This window comes from Ovis canadensis, chromosome 13 (assembly GCF_042477335.2).
Source record: "Ovis canadensis isolate MfBH-ARS-UI-01 breed Bighorn chromosome 13, ARS-UI_OviCan_v2, whole genome shotgun sequence".
Classification (NCBI taxonomy): domain Eukaryota; kingdom Metazoa; phylum Chordata; class Mammalia; order Artiodactyla; family Bovidae; genus Ovis; species Ovis canadensis.
The window spans coordinates 86,210,954-86,226,626 of NC_091257.1; the positions used below are offsets into that span (position 1 = coordinate 86,210,954).

The 15,673-nt window shown below is 46.4% G+C and overlaps 1 protein-coding gene across 8 annotated transcripts in view; it reads right to left on the reverse strand.

Annotated features, from left to right (window-relative positions):
• Positions 1–15,673, reverse strand: part of PTPRT (protein tyrosine phosphatase receptor type T) — a 1,160,687-nt gene that overhangs the window by 156,529 nt on the left and 988,485 nt on the right. For all 8 annotated transcript variants that reach the window (XM_069548590.1, XM_069548586.1, XM_069548589.1 and 5 more), the window contains exon 14: positions 12,583–12,718. In XM_069548590.1, the coding sequence (XP_069404691.1) occupies positions 12,583–12,718 (136 nt within the window). The remainder of the gene's footprint in view (positions 1–12,582; positions 12,719–15,673) is intronic.

Genomic DNA, 15,673 nt, shown 5'->3' on the forward strand with positions numbered 1-15,673 from the left:
GGATTCTGCAGACTCACTGTAATGAGGGAGCGTGTGGGGTTACTGAACAGGTAGGGCTGCTGGCCCTCGGCCAGCCACCAAAGGCAGAGCTTCTCCATTTTAATCTATTTCATAAATTGGCATGTCACTTAAGATTTCACATGACTAAAAAACAGATTCCACTCTCCAAAAGAATGGTTGAAAAATCACTGCCTGCAGTCTTTCTCTGATGTCTCTTCTAGCTCTTGGCTTCTGAACAATTAGAAAAAAAAAAAAAAAAGGAAAACTCAAGTAAGTCTATAATATTCCCTTTGTTATAACTTTCCTTGTTCTGAAGGAAAATAAATAGGAACACTTTTCTTTTACTGACTTAATTATACTGACAATAACTAATACATTTGTGGACTGAGAAAACTTGCTGAATAATTCAGGTCCTCAAAGACTCATCTAAGTAGGCAAGAATAATTTGCTCCCATCTTGAGTTCTGTGGTTAATTTCAACTGCTATCCAGTTTTGTTGACACAGAAAGATGTGGTCTTTACATCCACAGGGTGGGAACATGACCTCAGAGCCCCAAGTTTCCCCCTCTTAAGTAGGAACTGGCCAAAGCCCCCAAGGTAAGCCCACCCCTAGGCTTTCTCTCATTTATCAGGAGAGCCAAATTCTATAGGTCCAGAAGGAAAGTGATATCTGAATGCCAAGACACCTTGACAGAAGGGAAGCTCTGAGCCTCCTTGGGAGGCTGAAGTGGGTAAACCACAGCCAGCAAATCTGGTCACTCATAAAACTTCAATATCTTCGGCCAAATGAACAGTGGCCCCAGATGGGAGAAAGGGGTGAAGAACTTCCGACGATGGGTGGGATCTAGAACAGCCCACACAAGTCATCCAATCCCCTCTACCAACCATGTGCTGTGTTGTGCTAAGTCACTTAAGTCGTTTCTGGTTCTTTGCAACCCCATGGACAGTAGCCTGTGCGGATCCTCTGTCCATGGGATCCTCTAGGCAAGAATACTAGAGTGGGTTGCCATTTCCTCCTCCAGGGGATCTTCCCAACCTAGGGATTGAACCCAAGTCTCTTGTGTCTCCTGAACTGGCAGGTGGGTTCTTTACCAATGGTGCCACCTGGGAAGCCCACATAGTATAGGCTGGCATTCTTCTTCACTGGGGGCTCTGTGGACCAGAGCCTGGGAATATGATTCCTCAGGGGCAGAGAGTTCAGGCTCCTTTTGATAAAGACTCACAGACATCTCTGTTCTCTATATTGTCAAGAACACTGGACTGAGAATGGAGAGGCCAGTATTCCGATCTCAGTTCTGTTCATTTGCATGCTATGAGGTTACCCCTCACTAGAGCTAATATTTTGGGTATTTGGGGACCAGCTGCATGGCCTCCATGCTGAGCCAGGATTTTGTCACTGCCAGCAGCTCCAAGCTGCACTCCTGGGTCTCAACATTCACAACCTCTGGTGGTCTGCTCTCAACCTTTAGGATTCCCCTCTGCCCGGCCACTTCCTCATAACAACATGCTTCCTCCCCTTTTGATTCACCTCTTCCAAGTGGCTGAGTTATCCTGGATGTCACCAAAAGCCACTGCGATCCTTGACCAAGCTTCAAGGCAACCCCAGAATGATAGAAACTGGCAAGCGTCTATTAATTGAATTTGTTTTCCAAATTCAATTGCAGGGTCTTCCAGGGCAAGGATTATAGTTCTTTACTCTGTGATCAAAACAGAGTATACATGTGTCCTTTCTCTCAGGCTTGAAAAAGATTTACTGAAGGTCTAAATTTATAAGGATACAGTGATATTGCAAGTAACAGATTGCCTGAGACCAAAGATTCTGAGCAGGGAGACAGCTGTGCTTAGAAAAAAGCCCCAAACTTTATAAATCACATACTGCAGAATCTTTTCAGCTGGCTGACAAGAATGACTTGAGGCATAGCTTCCCCTTGTTTCATACTATTTAAACAAGACTAAGTTGTCTACTTAACCATCCATTTAACCATCTACCTGTCCATCCATTTCTTAAACCCACCCATTCACTCTTCCACCCATCCATCCATCTGCCTCCATCCACCCATCCTTCCACCCATCTACCCACCGCCTTAAAAATCTGTACATCCACTTATCCATTTAGGTCATAACTCCACACGCTCATATGTTCATCCATGTACTCACCTACTCATTCATCCAACAATCCATCCATCATCCACTCATCCATCTTTCCACCAGTAATTCAGCTAAAACTTTTTAAGGGCCTATTAAATGACTGTCTCCGCCAACTGCCAGATAGAAAGACAAATGCCATCTTAATCCAGCCAGTATGTCTGATGGGAGAATCAGGCAAGAAATACAATTTAGATGATAATTAATAGCTGCCACTTAAATAGTAGGAGCTCACTTATGTGGCAGGTTCTGTTCTCAGTACCTTCAGTTCAGTTCAGTCGCTCAGTCGTGTCTGACTCTTTGCAACCCCATGAATGGCAGCATGCCAGGCTTCCCTGTCCATCACCATCTCCCAGAGTTCACTCAGACTGACGACCATCGAGTCCATGATGCCATCCAGCCATCTCATCCTGGGTCATCCCCTTCTCCTCCTGCCCCCAAACCTGCCCAGCATCAGAGTCTTTTCCAATGAGTCAACTCTTCGCATGAGGTGGCCAAAGTACTGGAGCTTCAGCTTTAGCATCATTCCTTCCAAAGAAATCCCAGGGTTGATTTCCTTCAGAATGGACTGGGTGGATCTCCTTGCAGTCCAAGGGACTCTCAAGAGTCTTCTCCAACACCACAGTTCAAATGCATCAATTCTTCAGTGCTCAGCCTTCTTCACAGGCCAACTTTCACATCCATACATGACCACAGGAAAAACCATAGCCTTGACTAGACGGACCTTTGTTAGCAAAGTAATGTCTCTGCTTTTGAATATACTATCTAGGTTGGTCATAACTTTTCTTCCAAGGAGTAAGCGTCTTTTAATTTCATGGCTGCAGTCACCATCTGCAGTGATTTTGGAGCCCCCCAAAATAAAGTCTGACACTGCTTCCACTGTTTCCCCATCTATTTCCCATGAAGTGATGGGACAAGATGCCATGATCTTCGTTTTCTGAATGTTGAGCTTTAAGCCAACTTTTTCACTCTCCTCTTTCACTTTCATCAAGAGGCTTTTTAGCTCCTCTTCACTTTCTGCCATAAGGGTGGTGTCATCTGCATATCTGGGTTATTGATATTTCTCCTGGCAATCTTGATTCCAGCTTGTGCTTTTTCCAGTCCAGCGGTTCTCATGATGTACCCTGCATATAAGTTAAATAAGCAGGGTGACAATATACAGCCTTGACGTACTCCTTTTCCTATTTGGAACCAGTCTGTTGTTCCATGTCCAGTTCTAACTGTTGCTTCCTGACCTGCATACAGATTTCTCAAGAGGCAGGTTAGGTGGTCTGGTATTCCCATCTCTTTCAGAATTTTCCATAGTTTATTGTAATCTACACAGTCAAAGGCTTTGGCATAGTCAATAAAGCAGAAATGGATGTTTTTCTCAGTATCTTATGTGAACTACTTTATTTAATCCTCATTAGAAGTATTATTATCTCTATTGTACAGGTGAGGAAAGTGAAGCTCAGAGAGGTTAAGTTTACATATGGAAATGGCAATCCATTCCAGTATTCTTGCCTGGAAAATTCCATGGACAGCAGAGCCTGGCAGGCCACAGTCCATGGGTCACAAGAGTCACATATGACTTAGCGAATAAACCACCACTACCACCAACACCAAGCAACATGACGAGGATCAGAATCTAAGAAATCTAACTTTAAGAGCCTTGTTAACAAGCACTATGCTATTATCGTCTGGAGTGATACATGGTATGAGGCAGTAACACAAGGAGCTGTGGAACCATATTTGGGGGTAACGGGTAGAGAGGGGAGAGGTAATTTGGCCTAAAGTCTGTGATTCTTCAGTTGTAAAGTCAAGGAATACCCAGATGGAGTAGGAGGGAGGGTACTTCCAGGCTGCTGAATACGTGTCTACAGAATGGGTGGGTGGGTGGTTGGTTATCAAGGTGGAAACGTCAAGATGTCGGCAGGTATGTTCAAAATGAATAAACGAAAAGGACTTACTGTACAGCACATGGAAGTCTACTCAGTGTTATGTGCCAGCCTGGATGGGAGCGGGGGGTGGGGCGGGTTTGGGGGAGAAAGGCTGTCTATGTATGACTGAGTTCTTTTGTCGTTAGCCTGAAACTATCACAACTTTGTAAACACAAAACAAAAAGCTTAAAGTTTGGGGGAAAAAAAAAAAGATGTCGGCAGGGCCTAGTTCCCAAAGAACTTAAGTTGCTTGCCCTCAACACCACAGGTCACAGGGAGAACCCAAAGGACCAAGTGGCCAAATATTTTTCTAGATGGACGATTCTGGCAGGAGTCTGAGAAAACAGTTGGAGGAGAGAGGGACTGGGGTCATGAAAGCTGCTCTAAGAGTCAAAGCAAGAGATGTTGGGGGCAGATCTTGAAATCGCCCTGAGGAAGGAGAAGAGGTGAATGTGAAAGGTGGCTAAAACACAAAAGCAATAGGTGATTAAATGTGAGCATTTTAAGACTTCCAAGGTTGGTGGCTCAGATGATAAAGAATCCGCCTGTAAGGCAGAAGACCCGGGTTCGATCCCTGGGTTGGAAAGATCCCCTGAAGAAGGCAACCCACTCCAGTATTCTTCCCTGGAGAATCTGATGGACACAGGAGCCTGGAGGGCTACAGTCCATGGGGTCTGCAAAGAGTTGGACACGACTGAGCAACTGACGCTTTGCTTTCCAAGGTTCTAGCTTGAATTGGAGAAGACAATGGCACCCCACTCCAGTACTCTTGCCTGGAAAATCCCATGGACAGAGGAGCCTGGTAGGTTGCAGTCCATGGGGTCGCTCAGAGTCAGACACGACTGAGTTACTTCACTTTGACTTTTCACTTTCACGCAATGGAGAAGGAAATGACAACCCACTCCAATGTTCTTGCCTAGAGAATCCCAGGGACGGGGGAGCCTGGTGGGCTGCCATCTATGGGGTCGCACAGAGTCGGACACGACTGAAGCGACTTAGCAGCAGCTTGAATGGCTACCCAAGTGAGTGCAAACAGAAGAAGGACTAACCTCCCAGGGTGTGGTGCACTTTAGAATAGGGTGGACAAAACAAGATAAGAAGTTTATCTGGGGCTGCTTTCCCATCTTGACAAACCATTCAAACCGATGTCATGCAGTTCAGCGTTATCAGCAAATCCTGTTTTACATGTTACCCAGGTTAGGTGGTGCTAAGAGGGTAGACTCTGTTACCAGATTGGCCAAGTTTCAGACCCAGCTCTGCTGCTTATTAGTTATGTGATTTGGGGCAATTTCCTTAGACTCTACACGCTTCACTTTTGTCACCTGTAACAAAGTCCAACCTAACAGTGACCCTGCCTCTTTGGCTGACCCGGTAGTTATCTTTCCCGTTTGCCTGTCTTTTTTTTTGTTGTTGTTGTTCCTGGATACATAGGTGTTCCCTGAATCTCAGATCATGGTACATCTTTCACATGCTGTCCTTCCAGCCTTAACACCTCCCACCACAGGGCTGGGTTTACCCTTGATGCTCAATGTTGATATTTGGGTCTGTAATCAGAGTGAAGCTTTCTTGCCCGAGAGATGGAATGCAATCGTGGACTCCATCTGTTCTCATTTCACTGGGATTCAACATGTTTTTAGGGAATCCCCAGTATCTGCAAGGCACATTTGTGACAAGGATGAATAAGAACAGGCAGCCGATGGTCCATTGAAGAAGAAAAGCTGTGAATACAAATGACAAGTGTAAGGCAGAACATGACAGGGATCCTCATAGAGAGAACCCCAGATGGTGAAGAGACTGTGTCTAGACTGAAGGTCAAAAGGGTTTACTGGAGAAGGTGTCTTTCACATTAGACCTTAAACATGGGCAGGGTCTGGCCAGATGGAACTGAGGAACACACAGGCATCGAAAGAGGAGGAAACTTTGCCAGCTAAGGCACCGGAGTGGGGGGAGACTCTAGGAAGTCTGCCAGAATCACTGTGAGCAAGGGGGCAGCAGAGCTTCACAGCTCTCTGGATGACCTAATAAGCATGTGCATCATTCCTCATTTGCTCCCCATGAACCACTGACACTGGGGAGGAGAAGCCAATGAAGGATTTTAGAATGCAGGTTTGGGAGCACAAGTTTCATTTCTGAAACATCACCTAGGCTACAGAGTGGAGGATGGGTTGGAGGGGTGGGGCCAGAGTCAGAGAGAGAGGAGGAGGGTGGGGAGGAAACTCCTACAGCAAAGTCATACAGGCTTCCACCAGGGAGGAGGCAGTGGGGAGGGGGAGAGGAGATGATGTGACCAAGAGAAAGTAAAGATGCAAGGTCAGCAGTACTGGGGTGATGGAATCCCATTGGTCTGGCTGATGGACAGGGTGCACCTGTCACTAAGATGGGGACACACGATTGGGAACAGGTTGGTGGGGAGCTGATGATTTTAGCTTTGACCATAAACACTTTGAGGGTAGGTATCTAGGAGCAGATGATACAGGGCAGTGGAGCTCTGGTGAGAGAGGACCAAAGCAGAAGGCCTGCTGTCCCAGGCCAGTTCCGTCCACAAAACTACAACCAGCGTGTTGTGTGATAAATGACCAACTGGAGTCTATGCATCTGACACAATGGCTGCATGGAGCTGGGGGACCACTGGATCTTCTCGGGATGGGTGCTTGTAGGAATACTGCTTACAGCAGGTAATACTTGAAGGAATTATACTCAGAAGAACTTGGGGCTGAGAGAGAGTAACAGGAGCCTTGCAGGTGAAGAGAAATGTCTGGACATTTGATTCAGGGAAACAGCGTGCACCAAGGCAGAGAATAGGAGGAAATGGTATGAGTCTGGGTCACCTCTGTCCCATTCCAGGATTCACTTTTCTACCAGTCTCCATGCACTGACAGGACAGAAATTAACAACAAGGGGCCTGGAGTCACAGAGCCTGGGTTTGTATTTCAACTTTGCCCATACCCTGATTTTAATTCAACAAATAATCATAGAAGATAGGAATCTCAGTTTCCTCTTTTCAAAAAACAGAGTCCTATCTTCTATGATTAGTTGTTGAATTAAAATCGGGGTATGGCAGCAGGTGCAGCAGTTCAAATGGGAAACAAATCAGTTAGGTCAGAGCGTGTGTGTTGACGGCAGCACTGCCTTCTGCATACTGGTGACGGGGTTGGAGCTGACTTGGTGCACTTGATGGTCCTGCGTGAGATGAATATCCCTGTTGATATCATGCACTATAGTCCTGTTAGAAGGTACAGGGAGTAAAGCCTATCCCAACCATTAGCTCATTTGATCCTTAGAGGAGCTACATGAAATTGGCTGCATCTCACAGATGGGAAAGCAAAGGCTGAGCTTTGAAACACTGCTTCTCCAAGGTTAGCAGCAGATGCACGGGGCTGTAGAGATTCAGACCCAGTTTTTCCATATCCCAGGACACAGCTAACAAGATGTCTATACCCCTTAGACTGGGAGCTACTGGGAGGCGAAAGTGTAGGCGCTCAGTCATGGCTGACTCTTTTCGACTCCATGGACTGTAGTCTGCCAGGCTCCTCTGTCCATGGAATTGTCCAGGCAAGAATACTAGAGGGCAGACACGGAGAATCAAGGTACAGCAAGAGATGCACGTTTATCTCAAAGCAGACTCTCATACCTCAAACTCAAGGCACTCCAAATGCATTCGTGGGAAAGGTACTGTCTGAACAGGCAAAGTATGACTGGCAGTAAGTTTAGGCTGGACCAGGAAGAGCTGGGCAGGGAGAGGAGACCAGGAGATGGGGGAAGATGGAACTGTGTGTGGTGAAGGATTTTGAAACTATCTGCCTAAAATTTGCCTAGTTTCCATTTGAAAAGTAAGAAGGGATGGAGAGGTTCATGTAGAATACACACAAGTCTTGAGGTACAGATCTACCAAGTTATCCTGCTTAACCTGGCTCCATGTTTCCCCAATCAGAAGGGTATCACTATGCCTTAAGCCTTGGAGGACCACACTCAAACTTCAGGAAGTGTATCCCAAGGAATAAACGATGATAGGAAGCGTGTAGGCATATGCTACATGTCCATATCCTACAAACAAACATTTCAACATCAAACTTTCCTTATGTGAGTGGCTAATAAACACCTTCAACCAGCAAGATACACTTATTAATGTGGTGGTCCCTAACCTTTTTAGCATCAGGGTCTGGTGTTGTGGAAGAAATTTTTCCATGCTCCAGGAAGGTATGGGGATGGTCTGGGGATGACTTCAGTGAATTACATATATTGTACACTTTATTTCTAAACTGATGCTGCTGCTGATCTGACAGGTCCATAGTCCAGAGGCTGGGGAGCCCTGGGTTAAGGCACTAAGGCTGGAGCTTTCCACCTCAATTTACACTGAAGGCGCCCAGGGCTCTGTAACATTAAGCCAAGGGACCAGAGAGGTGGTCTAGCAACTCCTTGGGCGCCCCTTCCTTTGAGAGAGGATGTCCAGGAAGGAAGGAATTCGAAGGAAGGAGGTCAGGGAAGAAGATGACCAGGACTGCAGAGATGACAGTTTTTCTTCATTTCAGAACTCAACAGGGCACGCATGAAGAGGAAGTGTGTTTCACTACATGATGGCCTGCATGAATCCATTCTAGACTGTTTCTGAGGTCTAGACGTGACAGAGAAGCCAGGAGAAAAAGATGGAGACATTACACAGTGACAGCCTAAGAATGGATGCTTTGCAATGAGCTTGGCTAGAAACACACGGGTTGTTAACAGTCAGAAGGGGCTCCAAGTTCCATCTTATAATGCTCATGCAACCCTCCAAACATATGCAGCCCTGATTCTGTATCATCCAAAGGTACTATTAAAAGAAGTCCAAAGTTGAATTTGCCTCTTTTTCAAACTCGAAGGGAATTCTGTTTAAATGGATCATCAACATCTCACATCCCCTTCTGCAACCTTGCTTCTTTCCATATGCCCTCCAGCCATGACAAAAAAAAACAAACAACAACACACTCCTCAGGGTATGCTGATCTCTCTCTTCCCTTCTCTTTGCCCAGTCTTCTAAATGTAAATTGATTTCACTAAGCCCTTTCCTTGGTCATCTGCATCTTTAGCCCTTTCTAGTTCAGTATAGCACACACACAACACCTAATATGAGAGAAAGACTCTCTGTGGACAGTGACAGGTAAGCCCCAGGGCCTGCAGGGGAAAACGAGGAGCATCTTAAGTGGACTGGAAACACTTGGCTGCAGCTCTGGGGAAGACCTTGAGTCAGCTGAATCCACTGGGATTGGAGGAAACGGAGCCACCAGGCCCATGTCCATGGAGGTTACAGTGAAGACCCAGCTCAAGCCAGTGCAGGAAGTGCGGCAGGCATTCAACTTCTGAGAGCTCCTGGAAGCAGAAACTAACTCAAGGTCACGAAGGGACACTGAAGAGATGCTGACCCTAGGACTCTGCTTTGTGATGGTTTACCTATTCTTTTGGGGTTTCTTTTCCTTTAATTATATATTCCCTTTAGGTGGCTGTGGACAGCATTCCCAGGTGGTACAGTGGTAAAGAATCTGCCTGCCAATGCAGGAGACACAGGAGACATGGGTTCGATCCCTAGGTTGGGAAGATCCCCTGGAGGAGGACATGACAAGCCACTCCAGTACTCTTTCCTAGAGAATCCCATGGACAGAGGAGCCTGGCGGGCTGCCAAGAGTTGGACATGACTGGGCAACTGAGCACACAACACACGTGGACAGCATTCTGGTGAGCCCTAAGTAAGTTAGGGACAGACTCAATTGACCGATGAGGTTTTCCCCATGTTCACATATGGGGTTGGGGTCAGAAGAGGGAAAGGAGCCCCTCAAGCTCTTCACTGTCCTTTGGGGCAAGGGGTTAGTATTAGTAGAAAGAGTTAAACATAGCAGGCTTATGTCTCTCTTTTTCTCCCTCTTTCCCCTCTTCACTCCTCCCTTTTCCATTCCCTATACCCATTTGTAAAATATGACCATCAACTAGGCCAGAAAATGTCTTATTTTTTCCAAAAGATGCTGTATATGCAAACGCTGATCGGCAGCCCCACCCACCCCCTGGCTCACTGCCACAACATCTGAGATTTGCCTCTTGGGAAGAAATGGTGATCAGGTAATGCCTGTTGATTGGGACTGATTGATGGTTTTGATAGAACTGACAGCTGATGAAGATACTCAGAAAAGGATAAAACCACACAAAGGGCTCACTTTATTCCTGCTCTCATCCTGAAACCAGAAAGCCCCTCCCTCCCTCCCGGAAAGTCACACATTTCAGAAATAGCTGTTGAGAGGGAAGTGAAATTTCTTCACAAGCTCACAGACGATGGTGACGTGGGTTAAGCCAGGCTTTAGAAAGAGCAAAATTGGAAGAGCATATCTGACTTACAAATCAGTGGCAAAGAATAAGAACCTCCGGGGTCTATCAAAGAGGAATGCAATTCTATTAAATGAGTTACTTTTTTCAAAGAGACTCTCTCACACTCACCTCTGTCTTTAAAGCATCTGAGACTCTAAGAATGCACTGAGGATCTTATATATGCAACGTGCTCTCTACCTCCCAGAGAAATCAGACCTCACATTTGACCTCATCCAACAGCAGCTGGCTTGCCACTGAGACATAACACATAGCCTGGCTTCACAGATGATGACGACTCTGGGGGCTCCTGACCCCCAGTATTAGCATGGACCTTCCTTCTCCCTTGCCTCTCCAACCGGAAAATCAGTAGCTGGATGAGAATCTTAATTCTTCTGTCATTCTGCTGGGAGCCTGAGGAAAGGAATGATCCTATAGAACAGACATGTCAAGAAAGAACAGATCCTGGGACTTCCCTGGTGGTCCAGTGGCTAAGACTCTGTGCTCCCATTGCTGGGGGCTTGGGTTCGATTCCTGGTCAAGGAACTTGATCCCACAATCTGTAACTAAAATATCCTTCTAAGACTGGGTAGTAGTCGTAGTGTTAGTCACTCAATCGTGTCTGAACTTTGTGCGACCCCATGGACTGCAGCCTGCCAGGCTTCTCTGTCCATGGGATTCTCCAGGCAAGAATATTGGAGTGGGGTGCCATTCCCTTCTCCAGGGGATCTTTTCCAACCCAGGGATTAAACCAGTCTCCTGCATTGCTGGCAGATTCTTTACTCTGAGCTACAGAGCAGCCAGCTAAATAAATAAATATTTAGAAGAAAAGAAAGAACAGGTCCTACCAATAAGATGTCCTGATCAAAGCAAGTCCTGGCTGACTCAGAATGGAACCATGTGACATACAGAGACATTTTTGGGCAAGAATGGCTAAAAGAAGGCTGGTTACGAGCAGACTGGAAATCTGGCTGGAAATAAGGACACAGTCTTTATTTTTTTTACTTTGTGCATTTCTGTTTACGGGACTCCTTAGAGTAGAAGCTGGAATTTGTCTTTGGGGCATTCTGTCCCTTTGTTCTGGGTGGAACAAGTTTCATGAGCTGGTTTTCTCCCAGGGATGGCAGCACATCCCCAGTCCTCATTACTGGGCTTGTCTTGAACTCTGAGTAATCAAACCCAGAGCTTCAGGCTGAGGAGTGAAATAGTTTGTTGAAGGATATAAATATAGCTTTTTAAACTGGGGGCAGGGCAGGTTGCCGCACATGTCATTATAATGTAGATAAGTGTTTTGTTTGCTTTGGCAGATTGGGGAGTGGGAGGGTGGAGACCAAGATTGGAATCCTGGCATTGAAACTGAGATGGGCAGCAGGCATGGGGACACAGTGGCTAATGTGTGAAGGTGGGAGGACCCCCTATTTAGAAGAACCAGCCCTGCACCCCAGGGAGAGTGAGAGCTGATACTCACCCACCTTCCCTGATATATACTCCCCTTTCCTCTCTGCAACTCCCCGGCTGGTCCTCAAGCCCTGTGAATGCCTGATAAACACAAGATGTCAGCGTAATGAATTTGGGGGATCAGGAAGGAACCTGGATCCTGGCTTTCGTGAGCAATGTGTACAATACGAGATAACTGTGCCTTGACCAGAGGTGCCAGGAGGATATCCTGCTGAGAGGTGACAAGCACCAGCAATCCAGCAGGGAAGGTTTTTTGGGCCCTGGAGTAGGAAAGAGACTTCCCTGAGGGCTGTCACACCATCGGAGGCTCTAGCCTTTGATGCAGAGGGACACTGTTCCTTGACCAAAGACAAAAAGGGAATGGATGAAGGTGAAAGGAATGAAGCACTGCTTTCCTGCGTCTGTCTTTGTAGGCTCATCTGCGTCCCTGCGGCTCCCCCGTAATCCTGAGGATGTGACCAATCGCAACAGAGCAGCTATCTCTGAGGAGCATCGTACACCAAGGAACAGCTGCCCCGCAAGACACTGGCCATCCTGTGGCTGCTCGCCACACAGGCAGCACGCACCCTTCGGACACCAACACGATGAACCACAACTGGCCCCACATTTCAGAACCTCAACAGTTGTTCCAGAAGGTCCCTGCTCGGAAGTGGTCAGCAGAGAAAGGACTTGGCCATATGGTGGTGCTGGGGCCGCTTGGGGTTGGCAGAGTCTGCAGGGCAGCAAGCCACACTCACCTCCTCTTGATGGTGAGCATCACGCCCAGGAGGATGATGGTGAACATGAGGAGGCCGGCGATCACGCCGGCCATCTTCACGGTGTTGTCCACCTGCTTCTCCGGCTCCACAGTGTTGGAGTTCTGAGTGGACGCACCTTGGAGGCAAAGGTGAAGAGGAAAGGTATTGAAAAGGCTCACATACCTGACTAGACACAATCACAGTGACAACAGCTTCCACTTACTGAGTGCTAACTATGTGCCAGGCACTGTGCTGAGGTCACTACACACACTGACCCAATTAAGCACTTTTGAGCATTAATTCCTCGTGAGGTTGGGGTTATTATTATAGCCCTTTTTTTTTTTTTTTTGCATATGAAGAAACTGAGGTGCAGAGAAACTGAGTGAGCTGCCCGAGGTTACACAGCTACTGTGCTGGAGGCACCCTTCTCCTCTCATGAGATCGAGCAGATGATTTTGATCCCTCATACCATCCCTAGGATCAAACCACGGGGCTACAGTTTGATCGTTAGGCTCATGGAATTATTCCAAACCCTGCTTAATTCTTTCAGGTAAATGGTGAAAACAACAGCCGTATGTAAGGGTAGCACAACTGAAATTGCTAGATTTTTAAAGAAAAAACCATAATGCTTTCATTTTGCACCTTATATGAAACAAATGGTGGAGTAGAAATTTAGTGCATTAAAGAGAATTGCTTTGGATTCAGAAAACACTGAAATCTGCTAAGTCCATTTTTGAAATTTAATGTTGATGTTACCAGCTCTGCCAGTACTCACTCACTGACTCAATTCTGTGTCAAGGAAAACTGGGAACTGGGCACTTACTCCATCCTCAGCCCTGTGCTGAGCCATTTCATGGATCCAGCTTGGACAATCCTTGCAAATGTTCCCCAAAGTATCTATGGATTGTCCCATTTTATAGATGAGAAAACAAAGGAACTAGCTAAAAGTTACGTGGCTCAGAGCCAGGATTCCATTGGTTTTTTTGACTCTAAGTCTAGGTTTCAGAAGTCAGAAAACTTGAATTAAACTTTCAAGTCCCCTAGTCTCCCCGTCCTACTCCCCCCAGACAACCACTTGCTAAGGGCATAGCAACAGTCAGGAGCCAGAGAATGCCTAAGCCTGGCTTCTTCATGCAGTGACCTGGGGACAGAGGCAACTTCTCATTCCAGACACCTGTGTGAACCTTCTGGAGTATGGTCCAGGATTGTACTACCGCGAATTCCTCCCAAGGATGCCAACTCTGCGTGAGGCAGCTGAAGTCCAAAGCATCCTTTCCTTGGCCCATCCCTACTTTTCTACCATCATCAGCACCAGCTGATCCTTTATCAGTGACTCTGCCTTCCCTGATTGCCCCAGGAGAGTTCCCCTCCAAATCCTGCTAACACTCTGTAACACTGGTGCATCTCAGTGTGCTGATAGTATTAGCTATTTGTTTACCCATCTGTCTCCTTCAGTGGTCTGCAAGCTCCTCGGGGGCAAGATGATGCCTTCTTTATCTTTGCTTCCTCATGTCAGTGCAGGGTCTGGCTTGTAATAGGTGTTCCCTTAATGTCTGTGGTGCTTTAATGTTTAGCTGAGGGGATGATAGCTCTACCCACACCCATTTGTTCTCATGAAACAAAATTGAGTTTCTCCTTTTTTTTCAGCCCTGTGTTCACAGAACTCGGCTGAGGTGAAGGGATACTAATGCCCACAAGCTATGATTCTGATCCTCCAAACTCACAGGTGTTTCACAATGCCCATCAGCACATCCCCTCCTCCTGTAGTCATGCGGTTCCTTTACTACAGCACTTTTCCCAGACTCTCTTGTAACTTAGAAAAGCTGGGTTGACTTTGTCTCCAAGACTAAGAGCAGGGAGAGTCCTAGTCATCTCTCTAAAGTTATTGTCTACACAGGCCTTCCTCCTCATCACTGCTGCTTCACAGATGATGGGTGAATGGCATAAAGGCGAGTGGACCACAGACGTTTGCCTCATTTATTCATTCAGTCATTCATTAATTGGCTGCTGAGCACCCAACTAAGACATCAGTGGGGTCAGAGCTCCTCCTGGCAGGACTTACAAGTAAGGGATTTCATTCAGTGCCCCTCACCAGCTAAAGACAAAAACCCAACTCATCACACTGCAGGACGGTCTGAGCAGGCTATGCCTATCAACCAGAGTTGGCCGACCTTTTAGGAAGGGGTTGGAGAGGGGGGTGCAGTAAGAAGGCGATTCAAGAGGGAGGGGATATATGCATACATAGAGCTGGTTCACTTTGTTGCACAGCAAAAACTAACACAATATTGTAAAGCAACTGTATGCCAATAAAAAAAGGAAATTAGAAGGGAAATAAATGTTTATGGTTAATTTAAGCTTGGAAGATACTCTACAAGAGGAGGAAGTTAAAATGCAGGTCTGAAGCTCTTAAAGGAGGTCTAAGCTGGAGGTAAGAATGTGTGAGTCATATGCACATAGATGATATCTGAAGCATGGGGTGGTGGTTGATGAAGTCAGCCAGGGAAAGAATGAAGAGTGGATGGAGTATATGGTCCAGATAGAGACTTGAGGATCTATAATATTTAGTGAGTGGGTAGAGGAAGACAAGTCTGCATAGGAGGCAGAGAAGGAGTGGACAGACAAGTGAAAAAAGAAAAAAACAAAAAAACAAAAAACCCAGGAGAGTATAGTGTCCTAGAGCCAGGGGAAGAGGGGGTTTCAAGAAGGCAGGAGCAATTGACTATCTCAAATGCTGCTCCTAGGATAGATCTAGCTCTCTACCCAAAGGAAAGTGAAGATCTTGGATGAGTATTAGAAAACTTTTCCCAAGTAAACTCCAAGATGTTCCTAAACAGAAGCACCTTCAGTGGTGATCATGAATCAACAATGGAACACAGCTGAGGGTCGCAGACGACCATGCAAGACATTCAGAGAGGCCATCTGAAAGGCCGTAGCCCAGCGGTTTACACAAATTCCGTGAGTTCAGTTCACAGACATCAGAACTGAAATCCCAGACTGCACAGTAAGGTTATCAGGAATAGCCAGGCTTGGCTAGTCCAACTAGAACTCTAGATACAGGAATTGCCCCAGGACACGGCAAATTTTACTTTCC